General features: G+C 34.8%; 1 protein-coding gene across 2 annotated transcripts in view; it reads left to right on the top strand.

Annotated features, from left to right (window-relative positions):
* Nucleotides 1-1,519: 1,519 nt before the first annotated feature.
* The window catches only part of LOC149551400 (pyrimidine d), a 152,056-nt gene continuing 136,975 nt past the window's right edge, over nt 1,520-16,600 (top strand). The window contains exons 1-2 of one of the 2 annotated variants that reach the window (XM_089786916.1): nt 1,520-2,013; nt 2,112-2,194. In XM_089786916.1, the coding sequence (XP_089643042.1) occupies nt 1,897-2,013; nt 2,112-2,194 (200 nt within the window). In that variant the 5' untranslated portion in view covers nt 1,520-1,896. The remainder of the gene's footprint in view (nt 2,014-2,111; nt 2,195-16,600) is intronic. The other variant, XM_089786915.1, reaches the window with a different exon arrangement.

Genomic DNA, 16,600 nt, shown 5'->3' on the forward strand with positions numbered 1-16,600 from the left:
ATTCCAATTAGATCAAGAAAGACTTTTGAACCCCCAAAAATGTTTCCATTTTTTATGAGCCTATAATTGATCCATATTCTATGGGACCAACCTTAAGGGAATCAATAAGTGGATGTGTCATCATAGACAAATTTTTAATGTTGCACCAATTAGATTAAAGGTTCTCTCATGATGAAACAATTTTCTCACAAGGAAAGTCTAAAGGGAAATGGTTCTCCGTTTCTTCGTTTTAGTACTTAGGAGTTGTTCAGATTATGCTTTTATATAGAAAGTCCATTTAGCATGGTTACACTTGATCCCTATTTTTTCGCTCATGCCATTTTGAAACAATTCTATAATGGACTAATGATCTCTTTAAAAAATCACAATAAATGATTCTCCAAGAAACAACCATCCCTTCTACCCTGCAGATACATTTTCACTCTCTAAAGCCATTATTTCAAAGGTATTCACACAACTAGTTTTGTATTGAAGGGCTTCTTCCTATTCAAGCATTGTTTGGTCAAGTGGCCAAGTCCATGGAAAACATATCACCTTAAAGGTAGATTTCTCACATTCATCTTCCTATAAGAAGGAACATGAAATATGAGTTTACGAATATTTATGAAGAGTGATATATGTAAATTTGTTACTTTCTTCAAATCGTTGTATATTGCATGATCTAATTATGAGGAGAGATATAACTCAAGAAAGCTCTCCTCAACCTTTTCCAACTGAAAACAACTATTTAATACTTTAATTTCTAAAAGAAGACCACAAAATATAATTCATACCTTTAATGTATAAAAAAGAAAAGGTGGCATATTTGAAATTTGGACACTAAATTTTCATATTGATCTCATTGCCTTTGAACTCATAAAGTCCATGCTAAGGACATTCACAAAGAAGGATATAGAAAAAATAATAATTGCAAAATAGTTATTAGGAAGAGAGTTGACTAAAAGGTTTCCAACCAAAGTTATCTTTGACTAACAATAATTATTAAATTTAGACATCTATAATATTAAAGTGATGACACCTCCAAATAGTAAGTGATGACACCTAAAAGTAGCACATAATGACCTAATGAATATAATAATAACTACTAATAAGATTAATTCCACCACTTACCATTTCCCAACAAAATTATACTTCTTTCATACAAACCACTACTTTCTATATATATATATACATAGCTAATGTTAGAAAAACTTATAGCTCTCTTATATTTATATGCATGAAAATAATAATATAATTAAATAAAATTAATTATTACAATTTTATCTAACATGAAAAAAAAATAAAAATCATTATATTCATTCCACCACTCACCATTTACCAACAAAATTATACTTCTTTCATACAAAACACTACTTTATATTCACTTATATATATATATATATATATAACTAATGTTAAAAAAATTTATAGCTCTCTTATATTTATATCTATGAAAATAATAATATAATTAAATAAAATTAGTTATTACAATTTTATCTAACATGAAAATAAAAAGAAGAAGAAGATCAGTTCGTGATTCAAAGCCTACCAGGAGAAATAAACACCCATCCCAAGTGTGAGAAAATATACTACTCTAAGTAACTTGAATGTAAAAATTGTTGGTCACTCGACGAATTTAAACTCAAATTAAAAGCATTCATGCATTCATCCTTTGTTAAAATTAATTCTAAACATGAATAATTTTGTTGTTTTTATAAAATATACCAGCGCACTTAAACCCAAAACCATGGCGGAGGAATGCAGAAGCACAAAATAAAGGCAATGGGTACGAAACACCATGGTGGCCAAAGGCAGTGATCATCGTTCTGTTCAAATTGAAAGCAATAATTCCTCTGATAATCCAGATACAACGAAAAATAAGGCAGGGTGGGTTTTGAAGGTTCTGCGCAGCTATAAATGGCTTGGAGAATACGCAGCACAGCCTTGTTATGGCGCAATGCGTACTCAACTAAAGCATCTTCTGCTCAGGAAACGGTTAAACGCGTTTTGCCTCCAAAATACCGCTTAACATGGGTACACAATGATTTGTAGTTGCGTTTTTCTTCCGTAGTCTGTTTTTGGTTTATTTGAATATGCGGGTTTTGAGTTTGGTATGTTTGTGGAAATGACAGGGACGATTGTTGACAGGAGCGCTACTGGGGTTAGGTATTGGTGGGGGCGCCTATGTTAGCACTGCCGATGAAGCTACATTTTGGTAGGGAATCGGTTGCTTTCCTTTTTCCTTTTTCCTTTTCGGCCTGCAAATGAATAGGAAGTGGTCTGTTATTCAATTTTAATTTCGTCTTCATTTTCAAATGTTATTTTTGGGTCACAACCTAGCTAGCATGCGTGCTGGGTGTAACAGAGACTCTTGTAGGAACAATGAGATTTTTCAGTTTAAAAAATATACAGCAGAGCCTTTATGCTTTCTTAAGCCATGTTGTTTGAATAACAAAGCTCGTAGGAGTAAAATTGCGATTTAGAAAATGTTTTCTCAAATGTAGATTATGAATCTATTCTAGGCGTGACGAGATCGCTTTGTAGGAGGAAGATGATTTTTTGACATTGCAATATATACAGTAGAGAATTTGTAGCTTCTGCAATCCACAATTTTTAAAGAACACGGATGTTTTTTATTATTTTGAGAAAGATTGTGTAAAATAGATTTAGAAAAGTGGGGCCACAAATTGCAAATTTCCTTCCCCAAACTCTTTTTCTTTACCATGAATATTATTCAAAACTTGCATCTCTCTGGTTTGTGGGCTTTGTGATTGAGCCATGGTTTATAAAACATATATAAAATCAATCTAATTTAAAGTTTGTACATATTTTAGTTTGGATATTGGTAGCATGACTGCACCCAGGTCAGAAAATTCACTTGGTTGGATATAATTTATAGCTTCGCTTAAACTCTTAAGGGTGGGCTGTTTTCATAATAGTAATTCTTGGGGATTAAATATTTGTGCCATTCTATTTGCTACATGCCTGTTTCTTGATGCTGCCTTTGAATCTTGGATTGCCATTGGTTTGACTCAACCTTGTAATCATAGAACAGAGGCTATTTATGTCTTCTACTACACAGTTTTCCTGGCTATGTTACCTCCTAAAACCTGTATTTTATTCATTTTGGGTGCAAGGATCAGGGATATGTGGTTCATTCACTCAGACAAATCCAGACATCTTTATTTAGAAATTAGAAGTGAGTGTGTTTACACATTAGGAAAAAAAGCTTGTGCGGGGCATGCCTACTGTGTAATCTTTGGCCATGCTGAGGAAAATGTGACGGTCCTTTTAAATCCTCAAAAGATCAAATTTCTAGCAACTTGTGGTTTTTACATGTAAAATTTAAAAAGCACCAAGCTGGAGGCAAAAAAAGTTAGATAATGGCAAATATTTTTCAGCTGGGAGGCAGAAATAATTTGACTTTTATTTTTGAACTTTATCAGACTTTGGGCTGGAAAGACAATATATTTGCTTAATGAAACTTGAATTTGAAAAAATAATATCTGGAAGAGACAAACAAGATTTAAAACAATAATCTTGTTTTGGAAGGGCTCATAATTCTTTCCAAGTTCTCATAGTTTATACAAACAAATGTTACTAGTAGCTGTAATCTAGTGAGTGAAGCGGCTATTGATTTCTTTGTGGAAAAAAAAGGCGGTGGGGGGGTGGTTGCACAGAAAACACCCACGAGGAAAACTGAAAAAGGATTTTCCTGTATATTTAGCCATCAGGTTAATACGGCAATGTGGATTTGAAAAACTGAATTAATTCCATGATGAAGGAACAGTTGATTCTTACAAAACTCGAAAGGCGCCAGCCATTTCATGAAAAAAATATTTGACAAGTTTTTTTGTTTGTAGATTAATCTTGGAATACACTCAGCATTGGGATTGTTGGGAAGGAGTGAAGAAAGAATAGATCGCAGTTTAGTTTGTTGTATATTCAATTGTAAGACGGTACTGCCCTTATAAAATGGAGAGTTATATAGTCGAGAGTGCAATAGTAACAGTTGGATTGGTACATGAAATTGTTTGTAGCATGGTGCCTTTTGACGAATCTTTTTCATATTTTGCAACTCCAAAGCCACTGTGTCTTGGAGCTTTCCCTTAACAGTTCTAGTAGTTGCAACTTCCCTCGACTCTAAGTGGGTCAAATTACAACATTTTGAATGGTGTGTTTTGCTGCCTAGCCATGTCCTCCATGGGTCTCTGAGTTGCTTGAAGAAGTAGACCGCACAGCTACTATTTAGCCATAGTGAGCTGTTTGTGACAACCACAATATTGGTCAAGCCCAAAACAATCAAAGTAGTAAAGGAGCAATCTCTAGTGGAAACAAAACCCAGAGAAATATTAATGGATACTAGAACAACTACAGTGGGGGTAGCTGAAGCTGGCATGGCACTCAGTCATTAGATCGTGTAATGTTGCAAGTGCAGCAAGTGAGGATATTTTGCTTGAGATCTTTCTATCAATCAAAATGGTGCAGGGCTGCTTTTATGGATCTACTGATACATTTATATGGCCACTTCTGTTGGGTTAGAAGATTTCAAGACACCTCTTGTGAATAGCTATTCTGTTGACAGTAGTAAATTTTCTACAAGTTATTCTTGGCATGGATGGAGTTACTGTTGCAATCATTTTCTGTTGCACCAAAAGCTCAAACTGTCAATGCCCAATACATGGAGAGTCTTGTATTTGGAATTTGAAGACACCTTCGGGTGTAATATTAACTACTACTCTGCAATCACATAACCTATGCTATCCAAGTAAACATTACAATTCAATGTCCAAAACAACAAGTACATATCGTTAGAGTACAACATAAGGATACACTACATGGAAACAATTACAAGGATACAAGTCATGAGTAACAAGTTTGGGAAGGTTGCAAGGACTCTTTGGTACTGCTCAAAACTTGTACACTAGTCCCCCACAACGATTGGTCATGCCACCCCGACCACAAGGAATCCTTAGGTCCTCTCCCACTGTGCTCAAGGAGATAATCATGTAGCTCATACACACAAGCAAGGTTCACATACCGAGTATGTACACACTAACAACCCATAAGAGTATGATTACACTGAATCCAAGATATCATATTCACACACATCTGGGTGTATCACAAGCATGCTCAAGGGCCAAGGCCATCACCAATATGCAAGTTTCACAGGCTCATCAACAAATGTTCATTGACTTAGAAGGAAATCCAAGGGGGTGTATAGCCCAAGGATGGGAGTGTCATTGCATGTCCATTTGGCCTATGTGGCACCAAGAAATCTTCTCATGGGGACGAGGTACTTGATGTACCATACACTTGGCACTTCTCCACTATGTACTTGGCTAATGGGAGCCCACAAGGCACGCACGAGGAATCTCAGTGGTTGGTACAACCTAGTTCACTGTGGCCGGTACACCTAGGCACATATATCCATATTTATCTTGATTAAGTATTTCACCCTGTTAATTTTATTTATGCTATCACTTGATTAAGGATCCCGAAATGGGTTACCCTGGTGGCCCCTTTGTGCCCTGTTCCCCCCATTGGGATTCACTCCCACAATTGGCTCCACATCCACTCAACATGTACACACACATGACAATACCATGAGGAATGCATCTACACTCACATGTTCGTTTGCTGGATAGCCCCTCGACACTATTATATCGATCTCAACCATTTGGTGGTAAATCCATTTGTTTTCTCATGTATATGTTGGATACAATCATTTAATTGTATGTTGTCTTTGATGTTACACAAATGTCAAGTATATTCTGAGCAATCAGTGTGTGCCGAGCTCACTTGGGAGTCAAAGGAAGCTCCAATGTATGATGAGCATTTCAATGTTAACCAAATTCAGAGTGAGTGTCTACCGAGCTCACTCGGTTGCCTAAGGAAAGTTTGCATGGAACCAGTGTTAACCAAGTTCACTCGGTTACCAAAGAAAAGTTGGCATGGAATGAATATTAACCGAGCTGACTCGGTTACCAAAGGAAATCTGAAGGAAAGTCGTTTCTGAGTTAGTGTTGACTGAGTTGGGTCGGCTAACAAAGGATTTTCCTACATCAGTATATTTGATCTGACAGTTTTGTTGGTTAGTTCTAGCCGGCTCATGGGATGAATTTCATTTGTTTGAAAGTGTATTCAAGCCGACTTGACAAGGTAAACCATATAAATAGAAGGTCAAGTTGAGGATTGAATTGTGGAAGAAGCATGGGATTGAAAAGATAAATCAAGGAAGCGAATTGGAAGGATATCAGAGTATTCGAGTTGACCAAGCTGCAAAGAACATTTTGATCAAGGAGGATCAAGTATTCAAGCTTGGACAGAGATCTGAAATCAGCAAAGACAATTGCATCAGCAATTAGGTCATATCATTGTTACTCTCCAACAATTGTAGTAGTGAATCGAATCTCCTAATAGAGTTAGCTTAACAACTATTTGCCAAATCCTCTAACAAGGTGGCATTTCTAGATTGAAGTGTCATAAAGACCTCTAACAAGGCCACTCCTAACAGGGTGATCTAAATCCTTTAACAGGGTCACACCTAATAGTGTGTTTGTAACGTTTAATAGGGTTGGCTCCTAACAGGGCTCACTTCAGAAGAGTGAAAAACAGTAACTAGTTGTAATTGGTGGTTTTCTCAAATTGGGTTTCTACGTTAAATCTTGGTGTCTCTTGTGTTCATGTTATTTGCTTTACGATCCTGCAACTAAGTTAATTAAGGTTAAACACGCTAAACATCTTAAGAAGTGATTATTTCAGTGTTTGTTGAGTGACAATAATTCTTAGGGTTAACTGAGTGTTCTCATGCTAATCGAGTTACAACAACATTTCAGTTTCAATAGAGTATTGGTTTTGAATTGTAGTGACATCTAAAGGGATCTTGGTTTTTTTTTTTGTGGTAATTGATTCACCCCTCCCCTCTTAGTTACTCCTCTTATATTTCCAACAATATATACAAGGGCCAATTCACATTTACAAGCATTCTCATGTACATACATGACTTCATTGAAGTGTGAGAAACAAATGCAAAACAACCATAGGCTTGCCAACACCCTCACATAACCACAATAATACAATTTCACAATGAAAAATTCATCCAAGGTCCTACAAATGCATAAACTTGGACTTGGATAGAAAAAATAAATTTCAAATATGAAGAAATGGTGAAAACCCATCTAAGCTTGCATCATACACATTCCAAAAACAAATTTACATAGTCCCAAAACATCAAAATGAAGGCTTCAGCCCTATTAACGTGGAAAACCTTCATTTACCAATAATGTATTTGAAATAAATGCCAAATTCCAACCTTCTTCCACAAATCTTTCGAATGCATCCATAGAAATCATATTTCAACCTCTAAGAACGTTTGCAAGCAAATAAATATTGACAAACTAACAATTGAAGAGAATAAGCAAACATACCTTTCAAAAGCCAAGAAAAGCCTTCAAATGTTTGGAGAAGGTTGCACACGCCACAAAACAAGATAAAATTTAGAGGAGAAAGCAAGCGCCAACCAAGAAATTCAATTAAGCACACCCACAAAAATCTTTTTCAAAAATCTTGCCCTCCTTAGCAAATTTGAATTTGTTATGTATGTTTTGAAGAAATCCCAAATTCTCATAAAAGCAAGTTATGAAAAATGAAGTCTGAAGTCACTTTTATTCCATGCTTAATATCACTTAAGTTAAACATAAAAATATAGAACTCCAATAACAATAATTCATCAACAATCAAATAAACACAAGAGCCCTCCAATTTAAATATAAAAACCATAATATAATAAATTCACTTAAAAACTAGTTGGCGACAACAATTACACCAAACTCATAAACTGGCTAAACTAAGTGACCTAGATAAAAGACCATGGTAAATGGTTATGTTACAACATAGAGACATAATATACATCCAATCATGCACAACGAACATAGCTAAATGTTGCCTAAATGCAACCAACGACTGTATAAGCACATTGAGGAAAATTGACGTCCAAAAGCTGAGACAACTATTTTGGTTGAATACAAGTCAGCCACATGATCACCTCCATATTTAACCACCATCGGGTTATATTTTGGGCACACTTAGACCTGCTATTTTAGGTTAAGTTGATTCCTGGTACCTATCCAGGTTAGTAGAATAGCCAAAACATATATGCATAAATAATATCAAGCAACAAAGGGAATTGAGACATAATGTGGACCTTATGAATGAGCAACTATGACTTTGTTTCTTTATGTACAAACACATCAAACAAGATCCATATGACAATAATGTAAGCATAACAATAAATGAGCATCAAAAACTCAATATAAAAGTAAACATCATCATATTTCCTAGGAAACACATACATTGAATATGTAACATCTGGTTTTCTAGGGTCTAAATTAACATCTAACATAAGCATAGAATATAGTTATAACTTCGATATCATAGGAAGGCAGTTACATCATTCATGTTCAGGTGAAGAAGATTTACCGTTAAAATTCGTTAAACAAAATTTCTTACTAAATATTTGAAATACAACTAAATGAAATTACTTCAAAAATTGAAATCTCATACCTTAGAAAAACTGAGACTAAAAAAAAAACATCTGAGATGCTTCTGCAACGACCTGGGTTAGTCCACAAATACACCATAACAATTTCTCAAATCAACTGCTAACTCAAAAATCATTTGATGATTACAACTAAATACCTCTATAATTTAAATTAGGGCATCACATATCATCTTATCAATTAGGGCATCAATTACCATTGGTTCATTTAGGGCTTCTGATACCGCTTTACCACTTAGGGCTTCCGCGACGACAGATTCAACTAGGGCCTCCAATACCACTATATCAATTAAGGTTTCAGCTTTCACACAATCAATTAGGGTTTTGGATTTCTTTTCCTTCCGATTGTTTATTTGTGAGAATTTCTCAAGATTAGATAAATACTTATATTCAGTATTCTTTTATACGAAAGTAAAATGATGATAACAATGAAATACTTCAATTTAATCTTACCTTTTCATAAACAAAAATGATAATACCTGTATCCGATATACAATTTAATGCATGGCTTATCTTTGTTTGACGCATATCCAACATCTTGAGAGAGGTGAAACATTGTCAGGGGCTTAACCACCCAACCTCGGACCACAATATATCCCTACACGATCTCTAACGAGAAAGACCCTCCCCACCCGAAATTGACAAGGAACATCATTCCATCGACTGGGCATCATGATATATAACATGCTATATGACTTGGCAGCAGGAGATCACCATAACAGGAATATGCATGAGCTATTATTAATTCATATTAAATGATATAATATAACTGATATTACTGGTTCATATTATTGATGATTCTCTCCTCACACCTCCTTACCCTCTTCAGGTCTCCAAGCCGGTGATTCTCAAATGCTTGTTTCATAATAATAATTTCACTCTTGCAGGGTATGAATGATTGTAATACATTCTGAACTGAATTAGTTACTCACAGTTATCATTGCATTTCCATATCTTTTATACATGTTTAATGCTCCCTTATGAAATAAGAAACATCTATGATTTAAGGCAGTTTCCAAGAACTAGAAATCTATTACTGACCACCCCGATTCAGTCTGCAATTATATTAATAAAAATAAACACATTGAACATTCTTGATTCAACAGCCGCATTAGAAAGAAAACACGAATGGCCATTCTAAATACGGCAACATTCTTACTTGTCTCCTACACTTATATCTTCAACAAATTTTCAAAGTCTATATCCTTGAAAACAAATTCTCAATACACAATAGTCGTATATGATCAGAGAGTTTATATACAATACACAGATACAGCAGATGAACTCATAATATATCCAACTTCCATCAATGCACTCACAATCCATCTTAAATGCTCACAATATATATTCTCTGCCACAGCACTATTAGATTATACAAAAGATACCAATATTTCTTCTACAAACAAACATATACTTATATAGCAATGATGATAAATGAAGAGCAATCGGCAGAATAGAAATAAGACATGTTTCAATGTTTAAGTCAGGAGGCATACATACTTCAGTATAATGAAAAACGACATTCTGGTATTAAAGTGCAGTAGTTTTACATTCTAATTCGGGTTTTACTTCTTCAAAATAACCTGCCGGCTCAAGGATGCAGTCTTAAACAAAGGAAATCATGAAATGATTACTAAAGCCAAATCATCTTACGTGACTCTCTATAAATCCAGTTTTCTTGAGATGAATCTGCACTGATATCAAACGTATATGCTGGCTCAGTGTCTGTGGAAGCAATACCGTTTTGTTTCAGGGCAGAGTTACTATCAAGCCGAATTCAGTCTCTAACAAATTCAGTTAACAATGGCTTCGGAATGTCAAGAGGTAGGAAAACGATAAAGTGTACAGGAAAAAGAGTATGCCCAAGGCAAAGATGAATGCCAATATGATTAAGGGTTCATATAATAAACTTTAGCCTGACCTTTCGGCTACCAAACAGTTACAAAGAAACCATTTAAATTTTTAATCAATTCGGCTAAGGCAAGAAAGAAAGAAAAGAAGATACAAGGTTTAAAAAAGTTATTTTTAATTATTAAAAACTAATAAGCAACATCACTTATTAAATAAATAATAAGAGCCCTACTCTATGGCTTCCATCAATTACAAGAAAATCCCTACGAAAATCAAGATGACCATTCGGATTCCAAATATTAAATTGACTAAAAAGAAAAGAATAAGAAGTTGGAAAGAATTGGAAAATTAAAATTCAAAGATTATAATAATACAATTATTATAATCCGAACATTATTATAAAGTACAACTATTAAATTATTAAATGATAATGTTGCCAAATCATGGTTATATTTAAATGAACATTTATAAACAATTATTAAAAATACTATGACAAAAGATGATTTTAAAATCCTTTTAAGATACGTTTTTTAAATGATTTAATTATTTTAATTAAATTATTTATTAAATAGCTCAATTATTTTAATTAAACTATCTATTAAAATAACTCATGTGATTCCATAAATGTATTCTGTTCCAAGTCACTACGTCCTCTTATCTGTCTGCCCAGTGATGGTGACGTCCTGCTTAATTCTTTTCTGACAATGCTTCCACCCCTTTGGCATGCTCCCTGCAAGAATTTTCTCCGTAATTTAAATTATAAATTATATAATCATAAATAATCATAACAGTTAACCTTCCATCCTAATTTCATAAATTGGCGATTAACGATCAACTAACATGTCATCTACTCTTGAAATCATAACGACCAACTAACTTACCATTTCGCCAGATTACATCAAATTAAACTGTCAACTGACTTCATGCGAACCTCAACGGCTATATTTCAAACTAGGTCAAAAATTGGGATGTAACAGAATATTTAATATAAGTATATCCTTTACATCATTTAATCACAATATCATCAATCTCTAACTGTAGCAATATCATTGATCCCATGAAACATAATGCATGTAAAGCCAAAAGATTTTACAACATGTCATATAAATTTAAGAGCATATTGTCTCATATCAAAACATCATCATAAAGATATGAATGCATATACAACATCATGACATCTATTGGCATACACATCGTGCGTATATGATCACTACCAAACCATTTGAATAAACAACTATTAACACCAACAATGATATCATATGTACAAAAGAATACATTAATAATTGAAAGTATCACACAATCCCATTAGGAGTCTAGTGCAGAGGAAATAAATAAGCATACAATAAGATGCAGACACAGTAGTCACTACTACCATTTCAATTTCCTCTATAGTTGAATTATTTTTTTGGTTGTCATTAATCAAGGTAGAGATCACCATCACCACCACCACCACCACCACCACCACCGTCATCGTCATCGTCATTGTCGTCGTCGTCGTTGTCATCATCATCATCATCATCCTCGTTGTTGTCACCACTACCACCACCACCACCACCACCATCCCCAACACAATCACCACCACCACCATCATCAGCATCGGCATCAACATTAGCATCAACATCACCCTTATCATCGTCATCATCGTCGTCATCATCATCAACATCATCATGCTAGTTGGTTCATGATGAAACACGTCAAAGGGGTTAAGTTTAATTCAATGAAACTCGGGGACTAATACCCCTCTCCAAACCTCAAAGTACCCGTTCTCGAGACATCCCCACATCAGGTACTTGAAGTACGCAAGTAGCCCCACCTCTGCCATTCCACAACCACAACACTGTTGGGATGAGTACTTGAATTTCTATTTAAACTTTGATTTTTAAATGTTACTATTGGGCATGTATTTGTTGAAGATGGTAGCTGCGATAGAGATCTTTATCCCTAGAAATATGAACATTATTACCATTATTGTTACGTTCAGCTAAAAAGGACACTTATGTTTGAATTGTAATATTAAATGTAATGACAAGTGTCATTCAACATGCATTAAGGCATGGAAATTCAAAGAGTTGTTATTATAATTGTAATAAAGAGTCTTGTTTTGGGAATTTGGAGAGACCTTAGGTTGGACTGTGGAGAGACCTTAAGTCATTAATAGTGCATCACGCGATAGGCATTGTACACTTGAGTTCTTATTATCAATAAAATGATATTTTTTGTGTGGCTGGGTTTTTTCCTTCATTCTAGAAGGGTTTTCCCAAGATAATTATGGTGTTTTCTGTTTCACTTTTGGATCTTTCTTATTGCTGGTTATCTTCATTGATTTCTAGGCTCTAGTTTTAACAATATTATGTTACTATTTTGAACGTTCAATGGTTCTAGCTTGTGTTACAATTTTTCTATGTTCAAGTATTTCAGTTTGGTATGTTATACTGAAACATTATTTCATAACTAGCATTTCAAGTTCTGTATGTATAGTATACAACACCCCTCCCTGCTCCACCCTCCCCTCGCTAGCCATCCCCTAGCTGTCCCCTCGCCGCCATGAAATCAAGGCCATTGTCTCCTAATATCGGAAACTTGTCCCACTGCCTCACCATCCTTATGTAACCCAGTACTAGGGTTACATTAGTTTAATTGGTTAAAGCACTGACTTCTCAATGTGGAATCTCAAGTTTAACTCCCAATGGGACATCTAAAATGAAATTCTAAGTTGTGATTCTTGGTCTTCTACAATTGGCTTCTAATGTGGAGTTGGTTTCTAAATAAGTGGATTTCTAAGTTGTGATTCTTTGTTTTCCATAGCTGGTTTCTAGCGTGGTTTTTTGAAGGAGATGCTGATATTTGTCTCATCTTGGTGCTTGTATGAACAAAATATTTGTAAAAAAATAGCATTAAAAAAAATGAATGAAACTTATTACAGTGTTGAACAACATTATCATCTTTCATTATTTCGAGCCCAATTTTTTTTTAACATTAGGACCATCTTCGCACTTGATCCTTCTAATCCAAATAACATTGAGATCATCCCACACATACCTCAATGTCTTTGAGAAATCAATGTGATGGAGATGTGCATCTAAAATTCCAAGACCACTCATAGCCATTGCCCTACGATCTTTTGTTGTTGACTTTGAGATCTCGCTAGCATTAGATGGTTTTGATGTAGTTTTGCACAACATCCCACAAATCCTTTTTAATGAGGATCAATTCCTTGACTTCCCAAGTGTGAAAGTCTTTATCTTCGAATTTCTAAATGGTGAATTCATTGTTTTTCTTTGTTTTTGGTAAGAGAATTAATAATTCTTCCCTTTCAATTAGAACAATGTTTAAGTTTTTGTTCTCCATGGGTAATGCACCTTGATAAGATTGACAATTTTAGAAATTTACACACATATTAATAGACTAAATTGGCTGCAATAAATGTATATTTTAAATATAGATATTCCAATTAAATACAAATAATGAAGGCAACTAAAGATACATGTAAAATGATTTTGCACTCTCTTGAAATCAAAATTTACGGTGATCTTTTTTGTAGTTGGTGAACACTTATTTTTAATATTTGTTTACAGGACATGACTGTGAGCTCCGCTTCATCAATTGTCTAATCTAAAATGGGTAATTGAGCCTTTGCATAACTCTTTAACTTGTGTTGGTGTTCACTATATAGGAGCTCTATAAGCAATTGACAAATTTTGATTTTGTATGTCAAATGCGATGAGATGACTTCTTGGCAATGCATCAATACACACTAGGATGGACTCTATGAGATGCTTTTGTCAAAGCCTATATTGTTGTGCTCTGTAAGAATTTACCTAAGGCAATCAAAAAATATGCCAAGATCTAGAAGCACAATGAATAGCACAAGAGAGACAAATATGATATGATCAATTAATTGTGACTGGATTAAATAATGATGCACAATACATAACATCCAATGGATACAATGTAGATGTGCTTGAATATATAGCCAAGGCATGATAACTAGGAGATAAGCACGTGATAATCTATCATTTAGATTAGGTGGAATCTCATGTCCACCAAAGGTGGATCATCCTCGACTGCATAATGAAGCACGTGCAACAATGTGATAAGAGCACTAAAGGTGGATCTCACACTTAAATTGGAATGTGATAACAACTGTCACCACCTACTCAATTGGAATTTCTCTTACACCATGTGCTAAAACAAGATGGAAACTCCTAGGTGTCTACAATGCAAGCTACTATGTAATGCATTATCCTAGGTAAGCTTAAGTAAAGTATAATCAAGAATATTTAACTACACAAACATGCTCAATTATCTAATCATTATATAAGTGATCATTTGTATGCATTGGTTGTCGTTGAATTGCCATTGTACTTGAAAGTAGACCTAGAACAAACCAAAGATGACTTAACTGTATCTTGCCTAAAGGAGTGATTTTGCTACATATTGATGGTTGATAATATTAATGAATCAATAAGTGGGCAAGGTGGGCTCAAAAGCATTTGGCAATTTGAAAAGACTCAATACAAGCATGTGGTGATTTTTGTAAAGTTTCTACTGAAAAATAAAGATGAACAACGATAATGAAAAACAAAATAGGTACAAAAGATACATGAAATCATATTGGGAAAACCCTTCCACTTGAAGGGAAAAATCCAATCACGCCAACAAAATATTGCCTTTATTGATGAAAAAATGTTGAGTACAAGGCTGTCACTTGATTGCATTACAATACACTAAGAAATCATATAAATAGATTCAATTGAGACTCTTCATATCACACACGAAGGTCTCTTCAAATCCAAATACACAACCTTTCATATTTCCAAATATTCAACACTTTATATTTCCATACGCTTGTCTCTTTGCATGATGTATGACACATGTCTTTTATATAAAAATAACTTAAGTAATACCACAAATGTCTCTTTCAGACGAAGGTGACCATAACGGTCATAACAAACATATTTCCATTTCATAAGACCAGAGATAAAGATCTCTATTGCTATTACTGTCTTCAACACTCACTCTTAGCAAGAGAGACATCTTTAATGAGGCAGGCACACGTAGCTGCAACCAAAGATGTCAATGATATATTCTCCTCACATAACACATGTTTTCTCAACATAATATAATTCACCATAGTTCTTCATAAGCACATAAAATTAGAGTCATGAAGTCACACACGTGACTTTCACCATGCCTATTCGCAGAGGGTGATCGACCATAACACATGTTATCTCAGCATAACATAATTCACCATAGTCACTCCACAAGCACATAAAATTAGAGTCACGGAGTCATACACATGAATTTCACCATGCCTAATCGCAGAGGGTGATCCACCATACCAACTTGTAGAGGGTGGAACGAGGGGTTTCACCTCTGACTTCTCCTAGAGAAGAATGCATTTCCACCATGCCTACTCGCAGAGGCTGGTCCACCATACCTACTTGTAGAGGGTGGAATGAGGGCTTTTAACTCAAACTTCTCTAATGGAAAAATGCATTTCCACCATGCCTACTCGCAAAGGGTGGTCCACCATACCTACTTGTAGAGGGTGGAACGAGCGCTTTCACCTCGGACTTCTCTCAGAGAAGAATGGATTAACAACTGAGATTATTTGTTAATGGAGACTCTCTCTCAGCAGGGACATCTTGTTCTCCACAATATGATATTTGATGTAACCTCCCTCTGAATCCAAGTAGTCTCCCTTGAAATATGTATCATCATGATAAATTCATCTCATTGCTTCTTGGTTGCACCTTGCAACCATGAGAGATATTAATAACTCATAACTATCAATGCTAAAAGCAATTACTATTTATAATCAATATTCAAGAGATATAATCATAAATACTTATCTCTTTGTTGTCTAATCTCAACATGCACACAAACATACACACCTAAGAGATTTTGTTTTTGTGGTCTAATCTTAACATGCACACAAATATACACACATAAGAGATTTTGTCTTGTGCCTCTACAGCCAATGCAATGCTCATGACATTAAAAAAAATGATAATAACATCATAAAAATAGAATAATAATGCTTATTTCCTCATCACCTAATCTTCCTCACAAACCACCTGTTGGCTTATTCACAACACCTCTGTATATCTTCTGAATGAACACCACAGGCTTCCAATGCTGTGGTTAATTTCTGTAACACCAAGGCATGATTAGAAATGCATTGATCTACAAAATCAAGTTAGCAAC

This window comes from Cupressus sempervirens, chromosome 6 (genome assembly GCF_028749045.1).
Source record: "Cupressus sempervirens isolate cs-2001-9-10 chromosome 6, ASM2874904v1, whole genome shotgun sequence".
Taxonomy (NCBI): Eukaryota; Viridiplantae; Streptophyta; class Pinopsida; order Cupressales; family Cupressaceae; genus Cupressus; species Cupressus sempervirens.